Source organism: Lonchura striata, chromosome 22 (assembly GCF_046129695.1).
Source record: "Lonchura striata isolate bLonStr1 chromosome 22, bLonStr1.mat, whole genome shotgun sequence".
NCBI classification, from domain to species: domain Eukaryota; kingdom Metazoa; phylum Chordata; class Aves; order Passeriformes; family Estrildidae; genus Lonchura; species Lonchura striata.
Window position 1 is genome coordinate 5,750,345 of NC_134624.1, and position 26,679 is coordinate 5,777,023.

Here is a 26,679-nt window from a genome sequence, read left to right on the forward strand (position 1 = left end):
GCTCACATTGCAGAGATGCTTTAGCAGAGTATTTATTCAATGCCAGAGTGAAGAGCAAAACTCAGTACAAACAACACCTCAGTGCCTTGCTCGCTGCTGCACCGAGCCACGAGTGGAGAGTTCACAGTTGGGGGATGAAGGGGAGGCTGTTCCTTCACTGTGTGACTGGACAGAGCAGGATATGGAGCCTGTGTGCACACACAGGAAAGAACCCCTAATTTCATGACAGAAAACCTGAGTACAGGGGTTTTGGATGAAGCTGGGGCACAGCAGGACACAGGTGCTGACCCTCCTGCTGCAGAGGCTGCTGAAGCCCTCAGTGCCATTGTGACAGAAGCTGCCACCTCCGTCAGGTCTATCAACAACCCCAGATTGGGAATGGCACAGGCACCTGCCCTGGGGCCCCAAAATGCCTCCCCTTGCGGCTCCTTCCCTGCCCTGCTTCCAGGAGCAACAGCAGCTCTCAGGGCCCCCCATTGAGGCCAGGTCAAGATTAGGAGCTTAATTTTAGACTCTGACATTTGGGTACCTGCTACAGGGACCAGAAGCTCAAGGGACAGACAGTGAGCACCACTGAGTCCATACCGTCCCCATTTCCTGTGGGGTCCTGGAGGAACTGACCCCCTCCATGGCAGCTCAGCCCCAAGGACAGGGAGCTTATTCAGCTGTCACTGCAGGCAGGAGGGCTCCATCCCCATCACCTGCAGGTGAATGAATACCTACAGCACCTGTGGGTGCCTACACCTATTCACAGAGAACATACCAAAAGAACCTAAATTACCATGATTGGGTAGCATGGGCAGGAGGTAAGCTGTCCTCACAGGTACCCCAGAAAGGGACAGCAGATCCACCACAATGAATACGTTCCCAATCCACAGCTTATTGAAGTGCTACTCAGAGGAAGACAGGCACAGCCATGTGACCACCAGCCCTGCCCCCCTCCCAAGTTTGGAAACTGGCAATACCAATACACAGAGCACGGGCCAGTCAGGCTCCCAGCCCTGGCCCTGCTGCCCCCTCACTGCTCCCAGTCCCTGCTGCCCTCCTGGGCAGAGGTGCCATGGGGCAGAGGCACTTGACATTCCGCAGCAGCCAGACGAGTTGGTCATGGAGCCTTGGGACAAACACACATTAATAAAACGGCAATATAAAGAGAGTCCTGCAGTCAGGCAGCACGGCTGCACCATGGCTCCTGCCAAACACTCTGCAGATGGCAGCTCCCAGTGTGGCTGGCCATGTCCCCAGCTCACACAATCCCACACTGGACATGCCTCAGTGTCCCCTGTGCCCAGAGCTCACCCAGGGAGCTATGCCCAAGTAGCAATGCTGGTGAGAAGCTGTGGGAGCCCACCCTGCAGTGACCAGCTCAGCTGCTGCCCAGCAGAACCACACCAGGGCCCCAGCTCCTATGTCCTGTCTGAAACTCATGCTTCAAGGAGGAGGCGATTCCTGCTGCCAGGGCCCCTTGTGGCTCAGCCATAGGATCTGTGTGCCTAGAGCTCATCTCTGTGCAGGGCTCAGGGCTCTGTGAGCTCAGAAGGAGGTGCTGCAGTGAGGAAGCTGCAGGAGCAGATGTACCTGGGTTCAGCTTTTCTGGTTCAAGAGCCAGGAGAAGAGCAGTTTCCTGGGCCGGGGCCTCCTGGCCTGCCGGATGCGCACGGCCCGTGGGGACCGCCACACCTTGATGGTGGTGTCATCACTGGCTGTCAGCAGCAGCTCCTGCTCCACCGGGCTGAATGCCACCGAGTTCACCACATTGTCATGCTGCAGCTTGGCCAGGCAGATATTGTAGTGCCGGTCCCAGATGTAGCCATGTCGATCCTCTGCCCCACTGGGGTGGAGAGACAGCGGTCAGGGTGTCACACTGGTCCCAGTGCCAGCCCAGCAGCCCCAACACCCTGCCCTTCCCACCCCTGTCCTTCTGCAGGGACGGGCACAGAGGATATGCAAGCCCCTGTCTCCATGAGCTTCATCCTGCGCAGGCATCTCCCTCTTAGATCCAGGGCCCCTCAGCTCACCCCACAGCACCTGCAGCCCCAAGAAAGGCATTTGCCACCTGCCACCAGACACACCACAGCCCCAGATTTACCCTTTCCTCAGGGATTTACAGCAGAGTATTTACAGCAGGAACAGGGCAGCCACCCTTTATCAGCACTTTCCAAGTCAGTCCCTCTGTTCTTTCCAATCCCACTCCCTGCTCTGTTTCCAACACACAGGAGTGTTTTGCTCACCTGGCCTCACCATGGCAACAGGCCTGGGCCTTCCCAGATGCAGGATCAGGATCCTGCCCACCCCCTCACCTTGCTACGAAGTCCCTGCTGACATCCAGGAAGATGAAGAAGCACTCCTCATTGGGTGTGTAGGCCCGGTGGGCGCGCAGCGCTCGCTTCACCTCCTTCATGGTCTTCAGGTCAAAGACATGCAGGTCGATCTCCTCAGCGATGGGAGGCGGCTGCATCGGATCTGAGATGACACAGTCCCGTGGCCAGGCCCGGCTGTTCACATACAGGTACCTTGGGGAGGGCAGGGAGGGGTTACTTGCACTGCACCAGAGCTCACAGAGCCCCCTGGAACAGCAGGGATGGATCCTGCAGCCCAGCTCACTGAAATCCAGGCTGAAACAGGGAACAGGCTGCTGGAACACTCCTGGCTGTGTCTGGAAAGGACCACTGCACCTGAAAGGTGACTCTAGGGGGCAGGTCACACCTCTCTAATCTCACTGAAACTATCTTTAAGGATGGGGCTGTCTTCTGGGCAGCACGTGAAGGGAGACTCTGCCTCCCTGCTCCATTCAGATGAGAGACCCCACCTGCAGAGCTGCCTCCAGCTCTGGGCAACCAACACAAGAAGGATGTGGAGATGCTGGACTCCAGAAAAGGCCACAGAGATGCTCCAAGGGCTGGAACCTCTCTGCTCTGGAGCCAGGCTGAGAGCTGGGGGTGTTCAGCTTGGAGAAGAGAAGGCTCCAGAGATACCTCAGAGCCCCTTCCAAGGCCTAAAGGGGCTCCAAAAGAGCTGGAGAGGGAATTTGGACAAGGGATGGAGAGAAAGGATACAGGGAATGGCTTCCCACTGCCAGAGAACAGAGTTAGATAGGATATTGGGAAGAAATTGTTCCCTATGAGGGTCAGAAGGCCCTAGCAGAGATTACCCAGAGAAGCTGTGGCTGCCCCATCCCTGGAGATGTTCAAGGCTAAGTGGACAAGGCTTGGAGCACCCTGAAATAGTGGAAGGTATCTCTGCCCATGGCAGGGGGTCGAGATTAGATGGTTTTTAAGCTACCTTCCAATACAAACCATCCTAGAATTCTATGGATAATCTACCTCAGGAACAAGACACATTGGTGTGGGCAGCTCCTCCACTCTTAGGAGTCATCCTGTCCCAAGCTGGCTCAGGAATACATTCCTGCCACAGCTAGGGGCAAAGCACAGCAGTAACACACCATCACTACCTGGATCAGCAGGCACCCAATCCATCCACCACTTAATGTCCTGGCCACCTCACAGAGCCTGTGAGCAGCAGCTCTTGCCCACCCTGGCAGCTGCTGAAGCCCTCTGTGCTCACCGGTGGTCAGGGGAGAGGCCCATGCCGATGATGTGCCCATGGATGTCAATGACGTGATCCAGGGAGTCAAAGAACTCATCCGAGCGCCGCTCCTCCCCCAGCACCGGCCCTGCGGTCGTCATCTGATGGGGCAGGATCTTTTTAATCCCTGTGGGACAGAACGCAGAGGGAGGCAGTTCCACAGGCTGCTGCCAGCAGGGCAGGGGGAGGTCCCAGGCTTCAGGGAGAGGCTTCCCTTGGTGCAGCTAAGAAAGGAGAACCAGCTTGCTAGGCTGCTGTCCTGGCCAGGCTCCTTCAACTCACCAGGTGGGCTTTGGGCCAGGATCTCGCCCATGAGCAAGGTCCTGGCACATCCAACCCCAGATAGGGAGATCCCAGTGCCTGTAGGTACAGCCAAACCTTGCTTCAGCCCATCTCTGGAGCACATGGAAGCTGCGCTGGCCCAGGAGACATGCTAGTTGTAGAAGGGTTTTTCTCCTAAATGATTCCCTGGGCTGGGCCCATTCTCTACAGTAGCCAGCCTTGAGCAGCCCAGCAGATGCACTGGCTGTGGCAGGATTTTCCCCTGACACTGTCACGTGCAGGTAGGGATCTGTCCCAGAAAGTTCAAAGAACAGACATTTAAACCCAAACTGTGCTCAAGTGCTTTGTAGCTTTTGAACCTCCTGACTAAATAAGACAAGTGATGGGTCAAGCCCTGTCCTCTTCCAGCTCTGCAGAGGTCCAAAACACAAATGGATCCACAAATGATCCATCCCCAGCGGCTTCCTGGAGGATCCCTGTGAGCCTCAGTAGCTTCTGTGCACACACAGGCTTCATCCTCAGCAGGTCCAGGGGGAGCTGGAAGGGGGCCCGGCCCAGCCCAGCCCCCCTCTGCGGGAGTTGCTAACAACACCTTTGATTTTCACCCTTTCCTGCAGCCCAACAAGACACAGGTGACGCCTTACTACAGCTCAAGTTCAAGGCCATTCCAAATATCTCTGCCCCTGAGCCTGAGACCTTTGGGACAGGACTGGTGTTCTTCCACCCCCCTGGTGCTGCTCACCAGCATCTTCATCCTCACTTCCACAGCACCATGCTCCCTGTTCCAAACTAAAACACACATGAGTCAGCAGGACAGGGTGCTCAACCTGGAATCAGCATGAGAAATGGGAACTCAAGGAGCTCACACTGGAGCAGCACTGCATAGAGTGAGAGGTGAGCACAGAGTGAGCTCCTTCAGGTCCTGTGGGCACACAGCAGGTGCACAGGGCCACTTCTGCACACAAACCAAAGGGCAAACGACACTGCAGTGACTCATGGTGGGACAAGAACTGAGCCAGTGTCCAGCCCTCCAAGCAGCAGCCTGTACTACAAGTGCTGGCTGCCAGCCAGGAAGTCACAGAGCTCAAAGGCATCACACAAATCCCTCAGCCCTGGGAGGCTGCAGAGGAATTCAGGAGCCCAAAGGTCCTGCCTCAATGTGTGGCAGGCTGCAGTCTGCAAGATAGCCTTGACTCAACCCAGGGAATCCAGGTGCCACCTCAGCTCAGCCCAGGGCTGAGTCACCCTGGCTGTCTGCAAACCCAGCCCTAGGGCAGAAGCATGAAGCTCATTCAGTCCAGGCCATATTCCTAACTGAGGTGGGCAAAGACTAAGCTGCTTACAGCAACTGGAAACTGCCTTCCCCCGCCTTGGTTTGGGACCACGTAATGGGAAAGTCAGGAGAGCAAGAAAGCAAGACTGTAACTGTGTGAGCAGTGAGAAGAACTGAAACTGTCTGGCTTCACAGCAGTCATGTCTGGGAACACCTCCCTCCTTCCCCACACTCCTGGTCTTTTCCAGTTCTATGCCAGCTTTAGGGTCTCTTGGGGAAACAGCCAATCTCCCTGCTCCTGCTTCCCACTGAGGAGCTCCCTGCAGGATTTCCTGTAAATTCAGGCCCTGCTAGACCTATTGTCTTAACAGGAGTGCCCGAGGTGAGAGCAAGTGACATCCTAACACAGGACAAGGTCACCAGCAATGCCATGGCCTGGTGCATGCTGCACTCACAGCACATTGCACCCCACCAGTACAATGGAGCAGGCTGCAACCTGCCCAACCTCGCTCATCACACAAACACTGGCTGGGGCAGTGAATAATCCCCTTGGAAAACTCCCCAGTCCCAAGTGTCTCACTGAGGCTGGATGCCCATGTAAAGGTGCTCCCACCCACGGCAGAAGGGAGGCAGGCAAGGGGCAGGGGCACTGCACAAGTGACTCACACATCAATTCCATCAACAGGCTACTTAGACCAGCCCTGTATACCCCCACAAGAGAACAGGGGCAACATCCCTCCACATACACCTCCAGGGCAACTGCTGTCCTGCCCTGCACCCACTGCTGCTCATGCTGGTGTCCTTAACCAGAAGCTTCCTCTTGCTTTTCTGTTCAGCCCTTCCCATGATTTTGGCCACGTGTCGTGCTTGCAGCAACAAAACAACCCTCAGGCAAGTGGAGGAGGTGAAACTCCCCTCAGTGATGGGGCCTCTCAGAAGCCAGAGCAAACCCCAGCTCATACCTCACAAACAGAAAGTAGAAAGACCAAGTCTTTTCCTGACCCAAATCCCAAGCACAGCTGCAGCCCAGGACCCCAGGGAGTCCTGGCTGTCCCAGGCACAGACCCAGCCTTACCTATTTGGTGCGGGGAGTAGGTGAGGCATCCTGTGGTGAAGATCAAGTACTTTGTCTTGCTGTCTGTGGGGAGCAGGTTTGGCTCGGGCGGTTTAGTTCTGTTTCGCACAAACAGCTCGGCCACCTCTGTCTCCAGCTGTGTCTCGGTCATGGCAGGCCTCCTGCGGCCCTCCATGACACCATCAAAGAGCTGCTGCAGCCCCTGCGCTGCCGGCACAGCCCCGGCACCCGGCAGCTCCTGCACAGCTGGCTCCGGAGGCGCCTTGGGCTTGGCCCCTTCCTCCTCACTATCACTGCCGAGATCAAAGACTGGGCAGGTGGAGGAAGCAGCCAGCTGCTCCTCATAGTCCAGGAGCAGATCTGGGGAATCGTACCGGCTGCAGTCAGCCACCATCACGGTCCGGATGGTGCTGGCATTCAGGTTCTGGATTTTGAACAGTCTTTTCACTACATTCACATTCTCGGACTCGATGCCCTGTGAGCAGAGGGAAGAAATAAGCAGGAACCACCCCGAACCACCTCAAGTCACTCCCACAGTTCAAACCAAGACCTGGGCTAGCGCAGTGACACTGGCCCCCACACTGTGCATGGGGCACTGACATAAGAACAGGCCTCAGGCTTGCCAGCTCTACTGAGCTCCTTCCCATCCTGAATGGACACACAGAGAGAGAAAACGTTCCTGCACGCAGGCAGCAGTGCAGCAAGGAAGCACTGCAGCTGGGCAGCCCTGCTGTCACCATACAGGTAGCACCGTGAGCAGCTGGTGCTACCTGGTGCTTCACAGTGCAGGGCCAGGAGCTGGACTTGATCCTTGTGGGTCTCTTCCACCTCAAGAGTACTCTACATTCTGCGACTGACACGGATTTCAGGAACAGGCCTTTGTGATAAGCATGAAGTGGGATCCCTCTGGTCCACAACAGCAGTGGCAGAGAATCCTTGTGGTCCTGGAGTATGCTTGTACCCCTCAGGGGCAGCTTGGTATCTGCTCCAGACACACAGAGCAGGTCTCTCTCTGCCTCACTGTTCCCAGCCTGCAGCTGTACTCCCACACCCCTGTAATGGGCAAGGTCCTTCCTGGCCTCTCGGGGATGGAAGGTGTAATGCCTCAGTGTAGTATGGAGATGTGGCTGTGGGAAGGGTCTCTGCTACCAGAGGATTTTACCTGGGGTCAGTATCTTGTTAAAAGCACAAAACATGGGGATGTGCAGGTGTGGCACTGAAACACAGGCAAAACATGGGGAATATAACTCAGCACCCCAAGTGCTAGGGAATGAACAAGCAGCTTGAGGTCAGCACACAGCTCTCCAAGTCTCATCATGGAATCAGAGGCAGCACATGGCCCAAGAAACCTCAGCAAGGCCAGGCAGGACTGAGCACAGCCTCCAGCTCACATGAACACCCTGTGGGAGAAGGGCCATTGCTGGGACACATGCCAGGCTACAGCAGTCCCAGGACCAGCTTCGGACTATCAAGGACCTCAGCAGCCCTGCTGTTGGGCAATGCATGCTGCGGAGCACTGCAGCCAACACCTCAGCCTAATTAATGTGGCAAAAGTTAATGAGATCTGAGGGCAGAGTTAGACTATTGTAGTGAGTACCACAACACTGAGTATGGAGAAACCTCATGTAAGGGTTGCCTCGAGCTCAGGATCCTGAAGGCAAGTCAGAGGAGACAAACAGGGAGGACAGGAGGATTGAGCCATCCTTCCCTCCCCCAGGAGCCAGCAGGAAGCTGCACTGCCTGTGAAGCTGGAAGGAAGGCAGCTCACCTGGAAAGCATTGTTCAGCCACAGCACTGAGCAGGAGGTTATGCGTCCAATCCGATGCAGATTTCCTGATATCAAGTTGGTTTCATTCAGCCAGCAGCCAAACACATCATAGGGCTTATTCCTCACCCTGGAAAGCAGCGTGAAGTTCTCTGGAAGGGAAACATGAGTGTGAGGCAGTGACTTGCAGCAAGAGCCCTGGAGAAACAGTGCAGGACAGAGGAAGTGGGAGAGGTCAACCCCTATCCAGCTCCCAGCCACTGCTAGAGACAGATTATTTCTCTTTTTTCCAGAGATGTGTGATGATACCTTGCACAAAGGAAACCAAAATAACAGGGCAGTGCACGGAGCCAGAGCACTTCAACCTCCCGCCCCTTCCCTGAGCAGGGCCCAGAGCAGGTCCTGGGGACACAAACGAGTTTAAACACATACAGAATTTCCCTCCTATCCCTGCAGCTTGGGGCTTCTCCAGCCAAGGCAGCTTCCTGCCTCCCCCTGCTTCCTGCTGCACTCCTGATCGCTGGTACTGCGGGACGCTGCACAAAGATGCTGAGGTAACACAGTGGGAATAAGCCTCATACACAGAACTGCAGCAGAAGTGAAAGAGGCTCAGGTGACAACACCTCAGAAAGCCCTGTGAGACCTAAGGGGGAGACTAGGGCCACAAAGGTGACCTGAGAGCTGGATGCAGCCACTTTCCTCTGGAGATGGGCTGAGAGAGCTGGGTGTGCCCAGCCTGAAGAAGAGAAAGCTCTGTTAAGAACTAAGAGCTCCTTCCAGGGCTAAAGGGTCTACAGAAGAGCTGGAGAGGGACTGGGGACAAGAGATGGAGGGACAGGACACAGAGAATGGCTTCCCACTGCCAGAGGGCAGGGATGGATGGGATATTGGGAATTGGGAATTATTCCCTGGGAGGGTGGGCAGACCCTGGCACAGGGTGCCCAGAGCAGCTGTGGCTGCCCCTGGATCCCTGGAACTGTCCCAGGCCAGGCTGGACACTGGGGCTTGGAGCAACCTGGGATAGTGGAAGGTGTCTCTACCATGGCAGAGGGTTAGATTAAGCTGAGCGTTAAGGCCTCTTCCAACCCACACCAATCCGGGTTTTTGTAGCTCTCTGCCAAGCAGCACATATGCAGGAGGCAGGGGTTTCAAGATGAGTGATGTGGATAACCCTTGCCCAGACTGGCACTTAGAAGAAAAGTGAGGGTAAATACACAAAACACTGCCTTGAAGTGTTGCTGTATGACCTGAATAGAGCTAAGGGCTGTCTGTGAGGTTTTCCCTCTAGAACTGTGACCGGAACCCCATAGCTCAGGAGTCAGGACAAGCTGAGACAAGGCTACTGCCCACCCAAAGAAGAAGGAAACCCCCTCACTCAGCACTCATATGCCCCAGGGAGCCCCAGGGAAGCCCCACTTACCCATGCTGATCACAGCAATCTCCCCAGAGGAGGAGTTGTGAGGCCCCACAAAGACACCGGACACCAGCAGGAGGGAGTCATCGGAGTTGAACTGAGAGAACTGGGTGTAGCTCCAGTTGTAAGGCCTCATGTTGGAGCTGTGCTGCAGGGAGATGTCCAGCTCATTGCTCCAGATCTACAGAGAGATGGACAGTCAGGAAGCTGCTGAGAAGGCTGAGAGTGGTTCTGCTTTATCTGTTCTGCCAGTACTCACCTGGACATGAAAAACAAACAGTATCAAAAACCCCATTTAATTGCCTCCCTGTCACCACATCCCTGTCCATTCCCCTGACAGAAAATGGAGAGGGGCCAAAAGGAGAACTGCTGCTCCACTGGCCAGAGGGGAAGGTGCTCAGGCAGTGAATGGAGCTATCATAGCTGGGTTTCCAGTAAGTTCAGACAGATTCCTCCAGGACAACCACTCAGGGAAGACATGATCCAGTAGATCATTATCTCCCCAGTCTTCATCAGACCCAGGGCACAACAGGACACTGATCTGCACCTAGAAAGCAAAGCACCTTGGCCACCTCCACACACACTCAGGCTGGAGTTGGAACACACAGCCCTCAAGGCTACATTTGCAAAAGTCATTAGTTCTATGGCTTAGAAGACAGCTCAGCACCCACAGGAACCAGCCCAAGTCCAGGGACATCTGGTCAAACCTCTCCACAGACATCCCAAAGGCTGTTCAGGGCTAAGCCCCACTGGACCAAGGCTGCAAGAGCTGGACAGGGCACCTACCACTTTACCTTGACTGTGCAGTCTTTAGAGCATGATGCAAACAGGCAGCCAGAGTGGGAAAAGCTCAGGTGCAAAACTTGGTCATTATGCTCCTTCAGGGCCTGCACCTCCACGCAAGGGATGGTGTCGTAGAGCCTCTGGAACTCATCGTACCATGAGACAGCACCTGCAGCACAGACCAGGGACACGGGACAGAAGCATGAGTGGAGGGAAGCAGAGCTGGGCTAAACATGGCATCAGGCTTTAATAAACCAATCCTGGCTCCTGAGAGCAAGGCCAGGAGCTCTGCTGGGGCACCAACCCAGGGCTGCAGCTCAGCTACCAGCCCTCAGCATTTTCCTCAACAGCTTCCCTACTCCCACACACCCCTTTCTTCCAGTACACACACAGCTCCACACCACACTTCTGCTTTCCAAACCAGCACAGCCCCTGCTGGAATAGCCAGGGCAGAGGTGCCTCGGGACAAACCTTGTCCAGGACACAACAGTCCTCAGAAGGAACAACCAAATCAACCAGGTGGGACAAGAGGGAAGCTGGGAAGCTGCTCCTCACTATACCCAGCTCTGCACTGATTACCTCTGTCTTGTCTAACACAGACTTAAGATGACTCCAGAAAGGGTCTGGGACCAGGAAGAAAACATCTCCATGAGATAAGAGACTTGAAAAAATGAAAGAGAACAGAAGTGTGCTAAGCACATTCTGAGGCACACTCGTGGGAGTCTTTTACTGATGGACAATAAAAAGCAAATAAAGAAAATTTTAATGCAGGGCCCAGCCAGGCAGCTACAGACTTCTTGTAGCAGCAAATCCCAGAGAAGCAAAGAGGATTAGACATGTATATGGACAAGGGCCAGCTTTCCTAGTGACACTGAACAGAACTGAAGGATTTTTTGGAACACAATGCAGGCAGGACCAACTTGCTGCCAGCACATCCCACTGCTGCTCAAGGCTTCAACCCACTCCAGACCTCCTGGTCCCAGCCCATCCAGCTGGGAAAAGCCTGTGCAGGCTCCATTTGGCCAAGCAAACCAAACATTTCATCTTACAGACCCACTGGATATCATTCCTCTAACCCTGAGGCTGTGCAGGGCAGCCAGGCTGGCAGAGATATTCCCCAAACTCATGCTCCAGCCCCTGCCAACAGTTCCTGTCCTGCTGCCTTGTGCAGGATGCCCACAGCTCCAGCAGCCAGGGAGGTGCCTGAATACATTACTGAGCTACACCAACTGCTTGATCCTAATTAGTGCTCAAGAACAGGGCTGGCAGCTGACTAAGCAGCTCCAGAAGGCTGGGAGAGAACGAGCCTGGTCAAAAGGCTTCAGAAAAACCCTAAAGCAAACATCCTCAGCCCCATGGAGCTTCTAGGGTCTGTAAGAGCAAAGTCACACAGCCTGGAGGAATCCCATCGACATCCACCTCCCCTGAGAGCCCTTCTGAAGTGGTGCTCCTGCTGCGAGATCCTCCCACAGCCTCCCACTGCCTGATCCTTGGCATTTCTTCATTTCTTCTGCCCTTTTGTAGCCACTGCAACTCAGAACCCAGGACCCAATTCCCTCAGCACAGCTGGAGGCCCCCTGCACAACTCTCCTGCACCCTGCAACGCACTGGGAATGGGCTGCTTGGAGAGAAAGCCCCTTGGCAGCAAGGGCTTCTGCTGCCAGGTCTCAGCTGGTGTGACAGAGCTAGCTCATCCTTCCAGACTGCACCAAACTGCTTCCAGCACTGGATGCTCAGCAGAGAGCAGAGCTAATCACACGGCTGCCTTCTGGCAGCTCAGCCAGGGACAGCCCTGCCAGGCTCTGTCAGCTCCTGTTGTGAGTCCAGATCAAGTCCAACCTGCCCTGGTGCTGTGGGGCAGCTGCTGACTCAGCACATCCCCAGTGCTGTCACAGGACCACTCATCCCCCAGACAGGCACAGGTGTCCCTGCACAGCCCAGCCCCTGGCACCCTCAGAGCTGCCAACACTGCTTGTGGCAGCGCCTGGTGCAGCTGCAGAACAGACAGAGCTGCAGCAGAGGGGCTGCCAAGTCCCAGAAAGGCCAAGTCCACAGTGATTCCACATATCCCATGAAAGCTGGGATGCAGCAGCATCTGGTGACTCACTAAGACTCCCAGAATCTCTCTGGACAGCAGCTACAGGGAGCACCTGCCTAGAGAGCTCAGGAAACCCTTCTGTGAAAAGAAGGGCAAAGCATTTTCAGCTTTTCTGAAGGCTCTGGGCAGACCCAGAGCCCTTCCCGTGCACATCTCAGCCCACGACACCGTGACACAGCTGAGGCAAGGCAGTTCGGGGGTCCCAGCACCCTGACACCGGCGGGCAGGGGGCAGAGCAGGGGGAGCGCAGGCTCCACCGCGGGTTCACGGCAGGAGCCGCCCCCGGGATCGGCCCCGCGGCCCGGAGCGCACCTGGGTGCCGCGGCACGTCTCGGGACACGCGGTAGTAGCGGTAGAAAAGCTCCTTCCACAGGAATTCGTCGCGGGCCACGGCGCGCCACTGCTGGCAGACAAGCCCCACCGAGAGCACGTCGGCGTGGTCCAGGTACAGGAAGATCTCGAACAGGACGCTGTCCGGGAGCCGGGGGCAGCCCGCGTCCATCGTGTCATTCTGCCGCCGCGTCTGGAACCGAGCGTGCTGCTGGAGCCAGGCCCGGAACGGGGACCCGCACCCGCCGAGAGCCCGCGGCTCCCCCGGGCCTTTCCCGCGGCTCCCTTCGTGCCGTGCCCGGTGTTCTTCGCGCTGTCCCCGCCGTTCCCCCGCGCTGTCCCCGCCGTTCCCCCCGCGCTGTCCCCGCGCTGTCCCCGCCGTTCCCCCGCGCTGTCCCCGCCGTTCCCCCCGCGCTGTCCCCGCCGTTCCCCCCGCGCTGTCCCCGCCGTTCCCCCGCGCTGTCGCCGCCGTTCCCCCCGCGCTGTCCCCGCCGTTACCCCCGCGCTGTCCCCGCCGTTCCCCCCGCGCTGTCCCCGCCGTTCCCCCGCGCTGTCCCCGCGCTGTCCCCGCCGTTCCCCCCGCGCTGTCCCCGCCGTTACCCCCGCGCTGTCCCCGCGCTGTCCCCGCCGTTCCCCCCGCGCTGTCCCCGCCGTTCCCCCGCGCTGTCCCCGCGCTGTCCCCGCCGTTCCCCCCGCGCTGTCCCCGCCGTTCCCCCCACACCTCGGCGGCTCCGCTGTCCCCGCCCCGCGCGCCACTTCCGCCCGGCGCTGCCCAATCAGTGGGCGCGTTCGGCCGCAGCCCCGACGGCTCGAGCACAGAGCTCCCCGTAGCGTGCCAGGCACAGCAAGCCGAGCGCGGCGCGATCGCTCACGCGTGCCCCTGCAGCGGCAGCGCTGCCCCGCCCCGCCCGGTCAGGCCACGCCCCGCATGACGCGTCTGTGGCGATTAAGCCACGCCCTGCTGCAAGCAGGCCACGCCCACCCCGGCTCCCCGGGCCGGCCCCGCTCCCCGCGCTCCCCGCCCGGCCCCGCTCCCCGCCCGGTCCCGCTCCCTGCGCTCCTCCCGGCCCGCGCTGGCCTCGGCGATGACCCCGTCCGGCCGCCACGAGGGCTCCTGGCTCCCGGCCGTGCCCGCCTGGCCCCGCCGCTTCCCGGCAGCGCCTGCCTCGCACACCGGCACATGGCGGCCCTGCGCACCCTCCTGCTCGTCGGGCTGCTCCTTTCGGCGCGGGGGCAGAGGGCGGCGCAGCGGCGGCGGCCGCCCCCTCCCCAGAGTGCGCTGGAAAAAGTAGCGGCTCAGGAGGGGCTCAGCCTGCACCAGGTGAGGGGTTGGGCAGACGGGTCTGTGGGCAGCCGCTGGCCCCGCGCTGGGCTGGGCTGCAGGGAGCCGCGGTGGCTCCTGTTCCGTGTGCCCCTGCAGGGCTGACCCCCGGTGTCTCCCCCAGACCCGGCTGTGCAGCCCATCCTCCTGCACCCCCGTCCAGCGTCCCCTCCAGGTCTGACCCCCACTGTCCTCCCCCGCCTCAGCCTCCCAGCCCTTCCCCCAAGCCCCAGCCCCTCAATGCCCCGCACACACAGCCAGGGCTGCCAGAGACCAGCTCAGCCCCAGCACTGCCTGCACAGCTGCCCGCAGAGCAGGCGCTGGGGCCGAAGCCTCACAGCGACCCCCGTCCTCACCCATCTGGAGCTGCCGGAGGGCCGGTGCAGCCGCCCTCACTCTGGGGCTTGCGCTGAGCTCGGGGCTCTGCTGGCAGGGCCAAGCTGGGGCTGCAGCTTAATGTCATGCCCAGCACACACCCAGTGTGGCACTGGGGTGCCCGCAGTGCTATGGGCAGTGTGAGCCATGGACAGGTGCCTTGGACATCCCCTAGGCACCCGTGTCAGGCTCCTTCTGCCCTACCAACCCACCAAGCAGCACGTGAAGGGCAGTTGTGCCCTGTGGGCAAGGCTGGAACAGGAACAGTTCCTAAGGAACAGGCTGTGGGCAGAAGTGCCAAGTGAGGGGGAGGGTGCTCAGGGTGGCTGAGTGGTGCCACCCCAAGCTGGTGGCCCTGTAAATGGTGCCATCCTGTGCCATGCAGCTCTCAGGGAAGTGGTTCCTGGTCAGCATAGCCTCCCGCTGCAGCTACCTGGCAGAGCACAGCCACCAGCTGGAGGCCACGACAGTGACAGTGACCGTCCTGGAAGGGCAGAGCCTGGTCATCAACACCTTCAGGAAGCTGTGAGTGATGCCAGGCACAGGGGCCATGGGCAGGGACAGGGATGCTGCAAGCAGGTCAGAACAGGATCAGTGCCCTAGTATGGGGACTCTGAAAGCAGTGCCAGTGCCCTGGCCACAGGCTCCAAAGAGGACTGAGCTGCCCCAGAGCCAAGTATGGGTGGGATACCCTCCAAGGAGTTTTATAGTCAAAGTCCTGGCCACGATGGGCACCCTGGTCATGATGGACACCCTGCCACCCTCACATCCACTAGCCCAAGCTGAGCTGGGGTTGCCCAGGCTGGTTAGTGTGAGGACAGCCAGCCTGGCGAAACTGAGACATGTGGTGGCTCCAAGGCTGCCCAGCCCAGGACTGGCTCTTAGGACTATCCTAGGGGCAGCATGTCTGAGGATGGGGACCTTCAGCACATCAATGGGCACTTTTCCCAGCTTGGTGGGCCCTGAGGTCCTGAGCACACTCAGCATTGCAGGGAGGTGGCAGGGACTCCTTGGACTCAGCAGATTTTGGGCTCAGCATCTCTCACAATGTCTCCCTGGTGCTCTGGGACATCTTTCCCTGGGGAGAAAACAGTCTCAAGGAAACAGACAGCCATGTGTGCCTTGGCAGGCAGGGCGGGCAGGGATCCGGGAAGATTCTCCACAGCCTGTACTGACATCTCCTCCTCTTCTCCCCATGCAGGGACAGGATGTGCTGGGAAATCAGGCAGCACTACCTTTCTGCCCAGGCCCCTGGACACTTTGTGCTGAAGGGTGAGGGAGACTGGTCTGGGGTGGCAGGAGGCTGCTGGAGCCCCCCAGTCCTGCTCAGCAGGGTTTTGGTACCAATGTCCCTCTTCCCAGTGCACTCCCAGTATTTTGTGTCTTGGGTCTCTAAGTGCCAGATGCCATCACAGGTGGTGCCTGTGGGGTTGTCCCACTCTGGCTCTGATTTTCACCCCTTGTACACCCGGCTTGTGGTGAAATGAAGCCCCTGGATGATGCCGGGGCTAACCAGGATTGACCGGGACTAACTGGGTTATCCTCTTGTCCTTCCCAGGCCATAGGAAAAGCAGCAAAGTGGATGTGGTGGTGGGTGAGGCTGACCCCAGCAGCTTCATCATCCTCTATTACCAAAAGGGCCGCAGCATCTCTGTTAAGCTCTATAGTAAGTTTGGCTCCCAGTCTCATGGCAGGTGAAGGACAGGGGTGGGAAAACTGTGCTGGACTCTGGAGAGGCCAGCTGAAGCCTTGGAGAACCCAACATTGAAATGGGGATCACTCCTAGCTGGAGAATTGTCCCCAGATGCTGTGGGGGAGCAGGTGTGGGGGGAACTGGGAACCCACTTCTCTGAGTTGAAAGGCCCCTGGGCCCTGAGCCTTGTGTAGGGACATGGGGGACTTTGGGCCAGGGCCAGGTAGGGCCTTGAGGCCACTGATGGTGTCTCCCTGCATGCAGGTCGGACCAGCCTGGTCAGTGACGCCGTCATGGACAAGTTCGAGCAGCGCGTCAGGGCTGTGGGTCTGAGTGAGGACGTGACCTACTACTTCCCCACCTATGGTGGGTGGCACAGGGTCCTCGGGGAGGCTTGTGTGGGTTCTGTCCCGATGCTTTGGCCACCCCAGGGACAAAGATGCAACGACGGGGCTGTGCCCTGCAATGTCCTGCAGGACAGGTGCACAGGACAGGCGCAGGAGCTGGAGGGTGCCAGGTCCCAGAGAAGGTGATCTCCCTGGGCTCTGTCTCTTGCAGGGTTTTGTGACTCTACAGATGAGTTTCACGTCCTTGATGGTGAGTTGGGGATGCTGGGTGATGTTGGATGCTGGCACTGGCTGCCCCCATGTGCCAGGCTTGGTCCCACACTGGGCAGCTGGGTGTCCCTGACCTGGCAGTGGCCTGGGCACACTGGGTCAGATCCATGCTACACCGTGGCTGTGTGGTCCTGCCCCAGGATTGTGGGAGGGTTGGGCTGGCACAGGAAAGGCCATGCCAGACCATTCCCCAGAACAGAACCTGTGCCCTTGTGTGGCAAACCATCACTCAGGATGGGCATCAGCTACATCGTGGCAAAGCAAACCCCGCTCACCCGCCACAGGGGTCAGACTGGGCTCAATGAATCTATGTTTCCTGAGGCAAGGGCTGATCTGGGATGAGATGTCCTGGCACAGAGGCACCCTGGGGTGAAGGCTGGGGTTCCTGGGGACAGCTCCATCGCTGGTCATTGGTGCTTGGTGAGGCAGAGGTAGGTCTTCAGCCCTGGTGCTGGGCTTGGACACCCTCCCAGCCCCTCAGCACTTCTCTTCCTTCCAGAAACAAAGCTGTAGGTGCAGATGGAGTTTCCAGAGTGTCCCAGAGCTCAGCCCTCACCTCAGCCAGCTGCCCACAGCCACACAGACCTGAGCCACACTTTGTCAGCTCCCACTGCTGCTCCACAGCTCTGGAGCCAGCCCTCGGCCTTCTCAGCTCTTCCAGCTGTGCTGGCAGCTGCATCTCTCCTTGTTCTGTGCACCCCCAGCTTGTGTCTCCCCTCTGCTCTGTGCCCCACTCTCCTGCAGGAGCCAGCAACACCCCAATAAACACCTCAGAGAAGAGCCTGCATACATGCCAGTCACCTCTTGGTCTGCTCCAGCCAGGCCAGCAGTGCCTCCACCATGGGCTGCCAGTGCCTTGGACATGTGCTCCTGGCTGAGAGGTGTCATGGGGGTGTTGGGGGGCTGTGCAGCCCCCTTCCATGCAGACCCCTGCTATCTTCTCTATGAGCCTTCCTCAGCCGTGGGACAGCAGGGTGGAATTGTGGTGGCTCCTGGTCCAGCTAGCAGGGGCAAGGGAGGGCCCAGCACTGAGGGGAACAGCACTGTGCCTGAGGTCACAGGGGGCATGGGCTTTGGGGCACTGAGATAGAGCACAGCATCTGCCTTTTCCCCCAAAAAGCTGAGAGATCCCCTGGGAACCCCAGGGGAGGAAATCTTAGTCCCACAATCCTGCTTCCCATCTCCAGGGCTGGAAAACACCCCATTCCCCTGCCCCAGCCCTGCAAGAGTTTATTCCCCGAGGGGCCCCTGCCCGTGCTGGACTCCTGCCTGCACAGCCAGCACTTTTCAGAGAGACAGACAGGGGACTGGGGGGGGCTGCAGGGTTAATGCTGCAGCTCCTCATCCGACTCCTTCTCCCTGTGTGTGGAGCCTGGCCAAGGCCGTCCTGCCACACATTGCAGGCGAGCGGTGCCCATTGCCACTGGCTGCAGGAGGGGACAGGGAGCAGCCTGGCAGCAAGTAGGTGCAGGGCCCCATCCCCACCCCTCCCAGAGCCCCCGCTCGGGGGAGCAGCCCTTTGTCCCCAGCACCAGCATTTTGCAATCCTAACGGGAACTGGTAACACATGTTGTTTATCAGGGAATTATGTAAGGGAAGCCATGTGATGTGCCCAGAGCCAGCCCCTGTTCCCGCCACCCAGGTGCAGGGGGCCCCTGAGCCTGACAGAACTGGGCTGTGGTGGATCCAGCTCATTTTACCTGCACCCCAAAGTGGCTGCACCAGGCAGGGGGGAGCTAAGGGAGTAAGGGGAGAGCCCCGGAGAGCTGGGCTGGTCCCCAAGGATTCTCCACACCCTTCATACCGGCTCAGCCCATCTGTTGTTGGGGCTAAACCATTTCTGGGTGCAAACACGCAGGTTATGCCCAAGGGTCTGTGTCAAGCCCCTGTGAGGACCCAGAGCCCAGATACCCCATCCTGCCCCCAGCCCTGCTCCTTCTGCCCCTTGCCACCGTTGGCATGTTCCCCTATGCCCCCAAGTGCTCCAGTTTTGCCACCCAAGTCCTTGGGCTGGCTCCCAGCTTTACCACCCCCAGGACAGCCAAGCACCACCCAAATATCCATCGGGCACCCCCTCCTGACACCTGGGCAGGGAGCTGGGGGAGCAGCAAGGGAGGCTTTGTGTTCCTGCCACAGTGCCAGATGACAGTGACACCCTGGGTGTTCCCTGCTCTGTGCCTGATGGAGAGAGTTCCCCCCACCACCCTGAGGGTGAACTCCAGGGGAGACTAAGCCCCAGCCCAGCATGTGAGGCCCCAGCTAGGCTCTCGTGATGTCCAGTCCTGCCTCCTCAGCTTTTGTTTTGTTTTCATAAATCTGCGGGGCCGGGCAGGCGCAGGGTGTGCAGGGCAGGACGGCCTCACAGCAGGACACGGGGAAGGGAATGTGCGGGGGGGCTGCCAGGGGAAAACCAGCTGCTCTGAAAACATGCTCCTTACATAACGCACCTTGGCAGGGCTGCGCTGTGGCGCTGGGGCTCTGCCTGGCATGGCCAGCCCGGCCCAAACCTTGCCAGACCCATGGGCATGGCTGCTGGCACCCAGCATACATCCCCTGCCCTCACCCTGCAGGGGCGTCCCCAGATTGAGGGGGGTGCCTTAATACCTGCTGGTGACCCCAAACCAAGGGGGAGGGCGTCTCCAGCCCCTCTTGGCAAAGGGTGCAGGGTGGTGGGGCGGGTGGGGTGTCAAGTTCTAGGGTGCATCTGGCTGCATGCTGGTCCCCAGGGAGCTGAACATGGGGCTCCCTGGCTCACCAGTGGGATGCACCCTAAGGGTGCTAAGGCCAGCAGAGATACTTCCTTGGGTGATGCAGGTACTTAAGGCAAAGCAGGGCGTCTTGGAGGAGCACGCATTGGTGTCAAGTCCCGTGGGTTGGGTTGGGACCTGGCAGGCACTGGACATGTCCTCCATCTCACTGAAGCCCCACTCTGAGTTCAAGTGAGGCCACCCTTGTGTGGATGGGGCAGCTCTGGCCCCTCTCCATGGGCTGCTTCCTGCCCCAGCCCGGCAGCATTGGGGGCAGGGTGGCCACTGCGCTGGCCGCCGGCTGTTTTCACTGCAGAGCAGTTTGGCACCCTGGAGCAAATATGTCGTATCAACAGAAGGGAAGCATTCACAGGATCCGCTGCTTGCCCTTTGGCTTCAGCGCGCTGTCCTGCTCCAGCTTGCATAACGGCATGGCTGGGGCAGGGCTGGCTCCCCAGGGGCCCCCGCAACGCCTGACGATAAATAGGGGCTCGACAAACTCTCCAGCACTGCAGTGCTCTGCCTCCAGCTCTCAGCTCAGCTCGGCTCGCTCTTGCCATGCAGGCCACACTTCTCAGCATCCTGGGGCTGGCCCTGCTCGGGACACTGCATGCCCAGGACAGCATTCCTGTCCAGGCTGACTTCCAGCAGGACAAGGTGACACAGGCCAACCGGCATCACCTCTGTGGGGGTTTGGGGTGTTTTGGGGGATCCTTGCCCTGAAAATGTGGGGAGGGGGCGGTGCAGGTGGATGGGGACCCAGGCTCACACCGGTGCACATGCAGCCTCCCATCCTGGGGACTTCCCAGCACCTGGGTTTGGTGGCTCTGGAAGGGATCCAGCATCGAGGCTGCAGGCTGTGGGGTAGGATCCCAGCTTAGGCATGGGTCCAAGCTGCTGCTGTGCTGTGGAGTGGGTGTGGATGCACAGGGCTCTTACAGGGGAGACTAAGAAATGCAGTCTCGGTCTGACAGCACAGAGATGGGCCATGAGAACCCTTCCCCAACAAAGACCCCAGCCCAGGGCCACAAAAAAATAAGGGCTGCTGTGCTGGGATATCCCTTACATCCTTTCTCCCCTGGAAAGGTCCTGGGGGACACAGCTTCCCTAGAGAGGTAATGGGGATGGAGGGAGGCACTTTCTGCAAGGACAGGAGTTTGGCATGTGCTGCAAGGGTGATCCCAGCACAGCTGCTCTCCAAGGGGGGCAGTTCCCCTCAGGAGTATCACACTGCTGGCTCCATACGCCAGACTGGAATGAGCCATGCTGGACCCAGTGTCCTGACTCATCCTCACACCCCCAGAGGGAGGGAAATGGTATCTCAGAGCCAGGCAGTCCTGTCACACTCCCTGGACTTGGGGTGAAGAGGAAGGAAACACCCAAGGGCAGTGAAGGACATGTCATGAAACGGGGATTTCCTTGTTCCTGAGTTTTGTGGTTGCCAAGAACTGTAGCAGCTCCCTGTGAAATGAGGACACTGTCCTGCTGTAGGGAATGAGCTGCCAGAGGGCAGGGATGTGGCGTGGGCTGGGGCTGGTGGGGGCTGAGGGGTGAGACAGGGTCTGTGCCCAGCTGGGGCTGAGTGGATGTTGTGTGCAGCTTACAGGGAGATGGTACAGCATCGGTCTGGCCTCCAACTCTAACTGGTTCAAGGAGAAGAGGCACCTGATGAAGATGTGCACCACCATCATCTCCACCACCGCAGAGGGGAACCTGGAAGTTACCTCCACATACCCCAAGTATGGGGCATGGGGAGAGGGTGAGCGGGGAGGGGTGTACTGGGGGTGGCCACTGGTGCATCCCCTGATGCTCTGTCTCCCAGGGGTGACCAGTGCGTGACGAGGAACAGTCTTTACACCAAGACAGAGCAGCCGGGGCGGTTCAGCTACACCAACCCACGTGAGTGACCAGCTTCTGTGGGGCAGCCCCCGACATGTCACAGTCCTGCTGTCCCTGTTTCTGCCTTGTGGCTGATTTGGAGCTCATGGCTGAGCTGCGCCCCATGTTCCCCACAGGCTGGGGCAGCAAGCACAACATGCATGTGGTGGAAACCAACTACGAAGAGTATGCCTTGGTGGCCACCCAGATCTCCAAAGGCACTGGTTCCTCCACCATGGTGCTGCTCTACAGTACGTCTGCCCCTGGACCCTCATGATGTCCGTGACCCGCGGATGTCTGTCTTTCGCATGGGAGAAGGGCTGGGTTAGGGTCATTTCCCAAGCTGGGGTGACTTTGGGGGGATGATGGCTGGGTCAGGACCCCCTTGCAGGGCTGCCCGTGCACCTGTGCTGGTGGGTATGGGAGGGACTGCCTCTCACCCTGCTCTTTGCTGCAGGCCGGACAAAGGAGCTGAGTCCCAGACGCCTGGAGATGTTCACCCAATTCTCCAGGGAGCAGGGCCTGACAGATGACGAGATCCTCATCCTGCCCCAGACGGGTGAGACTGGGAGCATGGGGATGGTGTCGGGGAGTAGGGGGTGAGATACCACAGGGGGACTGAGAAGGAGGAGACCCTGTTGGCTTGTCCCTGCCTCTCTATGGGACCAGACAAGGGGTGCCCCTATTCAGGATCCCTCAGAGCGGCTGAGTTCCCACAGTCCCAGAGGAGCTGATCTCCCTGTTTCTTCCTCTTGCAGACAAATGCATGGCAGATGCTGCTTAGGTGAGTCCTGCCTTCACTGGGGCTCAGACCAGCCTTGGGGGATGGTATGGGGATGCTTAAAGCCACATCACCCCACAGAGCCCCCAGCCCCTCCACAACCCTTCCCTGGGCTGCTGCTCTCCTCACACTGACTGGGGATTCACCACCCAGCCCTGTGGGCTGCCTACCCACTCAGTGTGAGGCTAGCCAGGCCCATGTCCCCTTTGTGTGTTACCTGGTCTCCCACAGCTCAGCCATGCTCACCCCTCATCTTTTCCAGGCAGACCCACCAACTGCTGCCACCCCAAGCCCCAACAGCATCGCAAGCTGGTGACCACCCTGACCCATCTGACTCCCAGTGGCCCCCAGCACCACAGCAGCCTTCGCTCCCTGGCTTCACAACCCACACCTGTATCCCTGTCTCGATTAAAGCCCATTAAAAAAACAGCCCTTGCCTGCTGGATTATTCTGGGGCAGGCCCAAACAAGGCAATGGGGCGGGGAAAGCATGGCCAGTAGGGTTGGGACTGGGGTTAGTGGTCAGGGCTGACCCCAGCTCCTGGCTATGGAGCTGCTGGCTGAGACCCCATGTGCACTCACAGCCCTGCCCCATGGTACTGCCTGGCCACTGAACCTGTCCTGTCCCACAAAAAGGGGTCCCTGAGTCTAGGGACCCACTGGGGCATCTGCTCCCGCTCTGCCCCTTGGACACCCTGGGCTCCCCCAACCTCCCTATCTTGGTTTTCCTGCTGGAGAGCAGGCTGACAGCATAGGAATGGGGCGATAGGCAATCAGGAGGTCTCCAGAAGTTTGGGGAAGGATAGACATAAAGAAGAAGTATGTCTGAGCTCTGGGTGTGGCTTGATTCCAGCCACCTCCTGGGCTCCATCCCACTAACCCAGACCCTCTCCAGCAGTGGGGTCTGAGCCTGCTGCCACCAGCCTAAGAAGTCACCACCCCCTCTGAGAGCACCCAGCTGTGGCTCAGCCTGGGGTAGAACACCAGCACAGCCATTCTCTGGCACTGAGGATCCTGAGGCAGGAACTGTCCCACCACTGGCAGACCTTAGAAGCAATGGGAACAGCCAGGAGGGGACCCCTGGGATGCATGTCACGTCCTCCCCAGACACAGAGTGGGCACGGGGCAGCTCTTGGTCCTGGCGTGCTCTGGGCTGGGTCTTACACAAGGCTGCATTCATCTGGAACCAGGGGGAACAGGCCCAACACTGTCACCTAAGCCGGGCACAGGTTATCCTTTTTCTTGTGTAACCTGTTGCATAAAGCTGGTGTGGGCAGCTGTGCTGCCAGCAGTGGGGGCTATAAAGTGAGTGCAGCCTCTCCTGCCCACATCCACTCCAGGGTGAGGATGACAGCAGCACTGCCCAGCCTGGCTCTGGCCCTGCTCTGCCTGCTGCAGGTAGGAGCCCAGGTCCCCGTGCAGCCGGATTTGGACACCAAGAAGGTAAGTACACAGGGTGCTACCTGACACATCCTGCCTGGGCTGGAGGGGCTGGCTGGGACAAGGGGCCTGTGCTGCACTCCTGGGCACCTGCCAGCCCCATCCCTGAGCCAGCTTCAGGGCAGCTTCCAAGAGAGCCTGTGCAAAACCAGGTTAGTCCTGGCTGCTGTGTCCAGTGCCAACAATAGCCCCACTGCAAGGACACCAGCTCGTGGGGCCATGATGTTTGCAAGGGTGTGGCACTTTCCCAGGGAACATGGGTCAGGTGCTCTGTACTCTTATCACAGGGCAGGACAGGGTGTTCTGCATGCAGGTAGGTGGCAGGTTCCCCATGTTTGCCTGGTTGGTCACCACAGAGGGTGGCAGGTCTGGCATGTTTCTATAGCGGGCTGTCATGCTCCCCATGGTGGAGGGCAGATCCCTACAAATGGTGGCAGGTCCCTGAAGAGGGTGACAGGCCCCCATAGACAGTGGCAGATCCACTGCAGGTTGGCAAATTTCTGCAGTGGGCTTCCAAGTCCCCTATGGAGGAGTGCAGGTCCCCCTGGCAGGTCCCCACAACTTTTCCAAATTCTACCAGTGATGTCCTGTTGCAGTTTGCAGGGGTGTGGTATGTCACAGCCATTGCTTCCAACTGCTCCATCTTCCTGAAGATGAAAGATGGGATGAAGTCACCCATGGCCATCATCAGCTTCATGCCAGAAGGAGACTTGACGATGAAGTTGGTCTGGCCCCTGTAAGTGTCAGTCCTGCTCACTGTGTTCCCTGTGGGCCACAGCACAGTAACTCCTCCACTGCTCTGGGTTGCCCAGTTCTGCCTCAGTGCATCCCCCTGGGCAGGCTGGGCTCCCCCCTGTGCCCATCACCCTGCTGCCTTACCATGTGGTGTCTAGACACATTTGTCTTTTTCATGTTCATTTTCCAGGATGGACAAATGCCAAAAGTTTGAGCTGCTCTTCCAGCAGAGCGGGCAGGCGGGGCACTACATGGGTATGTGTGGAGAGGGGCTTTGGAGCCATGGGTACCCTGAAACAGAAGGCATCTCCAGCCCCCATGCCTCAGGAGTAGTGGAAGGTGGGCTTGGCCCCTCTGCCTCCACAACTCAGCAAGAGGTTGTGGGTGGGTGGGCACCTGGCTCCTCCACATTGAGCTGGGGTTCCTTCCTCATACCCCCTCAGGCAAATTTGAGGCTTGAGCACTGAGCTGTGGGCCTCAGGAGGGCTCAGACTGGACCATGTTACCCATCCAGTCACCTCTGGGGTCCTTAGGAGCACAAGAGAAGAGGAATCTGCGTGTGATGGAGACAGACTACAGTCATTATGCTGTCCTGCACGAGGTCCAGCACAGCGAGGCAGAGCCCAGCACGGCGCTGCAGCTCCTCAGTGCGTTGGGAGTGGGGACCTGGCTCCTGGGAAGGGGTGGGGTCACCAGCAGCAGGCAGGGGCTGGGCTTCCCACCACTACCCAGGGCCACCACCAGTAGCACCCCACATCCATCACCTAGGGAATTAATTTTGGGGTGAATGAAACCTTGCGCTAAAGAAATCTCCAGTTGGTTGCGGGTTGAACCAGGGCCTCCTGCAGTGTGCAAGCCCAGCTGCAGCAACCTAAGCCTGCCAGCCGTCCCATACCACCCCAAGCAAATGGGTTGCTGATCCCAAGGTGTTGGGAAAGCTGTGCTCCAGGATGGCTTAGATGAATGGAGACGAGAGATCTCTGAAGGCTGCTCTGAGGATATCAGGTTTATTAGGGATGGTGAAAGGTCTTGCTTGGAGCTGCCAGATGCAGCACGTGGCAAGGCCTGAGGGAATGGGGAGGGGAGAGACAAGGGGTAGAGAGGATGCTCCAGGAGAGGGTGGAAGTTCCAAGAGAGGGGAAGATCCAAGAGGGGGGAAGTTCCAAGAGAGGGGAAGATCCAAGAGGGCATCTGGCCTCTTGGAGACCCCTTATCAGGGGGCTTCAAGGTGGGCTGGAACAAGACTTAGGCCAATGGGGTCACAGACACCTGATGCTTCAAGGGAGGGTTACAGGTGTGGGATGAACCGTGCATTTTGGGGGTTGAGATGGAACAGTCTATTTGACTTTTGGACCTATCAGTAGGTAAGGGCATTATCCAGCCAGTAGGGGGGATTGTTTTCATCCTGGCTGTACTATTGTAAATCTTTTACCAGGCAATTATATTTATCCATCCTTTCCAACACCAAGGGGCTTGTGCCCCTTTCTGCCAGCCCAGGGCAGCTGTGGTTTGCCTGGTGTCCACCCTGCATGTTCATTGCTTCACCTTGGCCCTTCCCTGGGGTCCAGCTGCTGCCCTGCAGTACCTGGACCCCCAGTGTGGGGCTGGCTGCTGGGATTCCTTGCACTCACCAGCTCCCACTTTGGGTGTGTGGCTGCAGCAAGGGAGCAGGACGTGAGCCCCCAGCTCCTGCAGAAGTTCATGGAGCTCATCCCCACCATGGGCCTTACCGAGGACATGCTGGCCATCCTGCCCAAGTCAGGTGAGTGGCCCAAGGGCACAGGGTGGCAGCTGCAGCTCCTCTGCATGTGAACTGTGCAGGGGCTTGGGGTGCTGCCAATTGCACACTCACCCCCTCTTTGCTTTCCAACAGATCAATGCACCAGGGACGTCAGGTGAGTGTGGCCACGGAAAGCTGTGACTGCTTTTCAGCATGGCCTGGGCTGAGCAGGGACTTGCAGGCCCTGGGGGATCCCCCACCTGCCTTGGGGCTCTGTCATCTTGGCTTTGCCCTGCTCTGAGCAGTCATTTGCCTGTCCTGCCCCTGCAGCTGAAGGACCATGTGTCCCCCAGACCTAGTGGACAACAGGCTCTGCACCCCACTCCGTGGTGCTCCTTCCCATCCTGCAGGCTCTGCCAGACCCCCTGCTCCATACCAGGATCACCCTCAACCTCCTAAATAAATAGATGCAGAAGATGCCCCAGTGCGCGATGCTTTGTTGGTGGGAGCAGGGTGCTGCCAAGGTCCCCAGGCACCCTGAGACCAACAGTCCTGGAGCTGACCCTTCCTGTCAGGCCCCCACAGGTTTCAGGGGGCTCCCTAGATGTGATGTTTGCTGTGCCCAGCATGGGGAGGATGGGGAAGGTACAGGGGAGCAGCTGTCAGGGCAAGGAAGATTGGAGCCAGGGTGGACAGGGGCTGGCACAGCCTAGCTGTGTGGTCAGTAGCTCTGGGAAGACAGGGTTAAGCAGTCAGGCTGCCCAGTGC

At 58.7% G+C, this 26,679-nt stretch overlaps 4 protein-coding genes across 6 annotated transcripts; 3 read left to right on the forward strand and 1 right to left on the reverse strand.

The window, feature by feature from the left end:
* Window positions 1–16: 16 nt before the first annotated feature.
* On the reverse strand, window positions 17–13,366 carry FBXW5 (F-box and WD repeat domain containing 5). Of its 2 annotated transcripts, XM_021533657.2 has the most exons (9): window positions 13,327–13,366; window positions 12,588–12,798; window positions 10,189–10,346; window positions 9,401–9,575; window positions 7,984–8,132; window positions 6,216–6,690; window positions 3,565–3,712; window positions 2,301–2,513; window positions 17–1,831 (listed from the first exon to the last, which is right to left on the reverse strand). In XM_021533657.2, exons 2-9 carry the CDS (start codon window positions 12,775–12,777, stop codon window positions 1,585–1,587), a joined length of 1,755 nt encoding a protein of 584 aa, XP_021389332.1. In that variant the 5' UTR covers window positions 12,778–12,798; window positions 13,327–13,366; the 3' UTR covers window positions 17–1,584. The 2 variants fall into 2 exon arrangements, with proteins under 2 accessions (XP_021389332.1, XP_077644000.1); XM_077787874.1 differs by lacking the exons at window positions 10,189–10,346; window positions 12,588–12,798; window positions 13,327–13,366 and adding an exon at window positions 9,654–9,808.
* A 289-nt stretch (window positions 13,367–13,655) lies between these two features.
* C8G (complement C8 gamma chain) lies at window positions 13,656–17,398 on the forward strand. The gene is made up of 7 exons (XM_021533656.3): window positions 13,656–13,926; window positions 14,687–14,826; window positions 15,503–15,573; window positions 15,860–15,967; window positions 16,259–16,360; window positions 16,553–16,591; window positions 17,111–17,398. The coding sequence occupies exons 1-7, from the start codon at window positions 13,786–13,788 to the stop codon at window positions 17,122–17,124; spliced, it is 615 nt and encodes a 204-aa protein (XP_021389331.1). The 5' UTR covers window positions 13,656–13,785; the 3' UTR covers window positions 17,125–17,398.
* Window positions 17,399–19,856: 2,458 nt separating this feature from the next.
* LOC110472190 (lipocalin) lies at window positions 19,857–22,446 on the forward strand. Its single transcript, XM_021533654.2, has 7 exons — window positions 19,857–20,015; window positions 20,958–21,097; window positions 21,181–21,257; window positions 21,374–21,487; window positions 21,694–21,795; window positions 21,995–22,020; window positions 22,280–22,446. The coding sequence occupies exons 1-6, from the start codon at window positions 19,917–19,919 to the stop codon at window positions 22,018–22,020; spliced, it is 558 nt and encodes a 185-aa protein (XP_021389329.1). The 5' UTR covers window positions 19,857–19,916; the 3' UTR covers window positions 22,280–22,446.
* Window positions 22,447–23,327: 881 nt separating this feature from the next.
* LCN15 (lipocalin 15) lies at window positions 23,328–26,390 on the forward strand. 2 transcript variants are annotated; one of them, XM_021533725.2, is made up of 7 exons: window positions 23,328–23,459; window positions 24,053–24,192; window positions 24,382–24,530; window positions 24,725–24,838; window positions 25,852–25,953; window positions 26,065–26,086; window positions 26,242–26,390. In XM_021533725.2, exons 1-7 carry the CDS (start codon window positions 23,364–23,366, stop codon window positions 26,243–26,245), a joined length of 627 nt encoding a protein of 208 aa, XP_021389400.1. In that variant the 5' UTR covers window positions 23,328–23,363; the 3' UTR covers window positions 26,246–26,390. The 2 variants fall into 2 exon arrangements, with proteins under 2 accessions (XP_021389400.1, XP_077644070.1); XM_077787944.1 differs by having other exon boundaries at window positions 24,382–24,446.
* The last annotated feature ends 289 nt before the right edge of the window (window positions 26,391–26,679 follow it).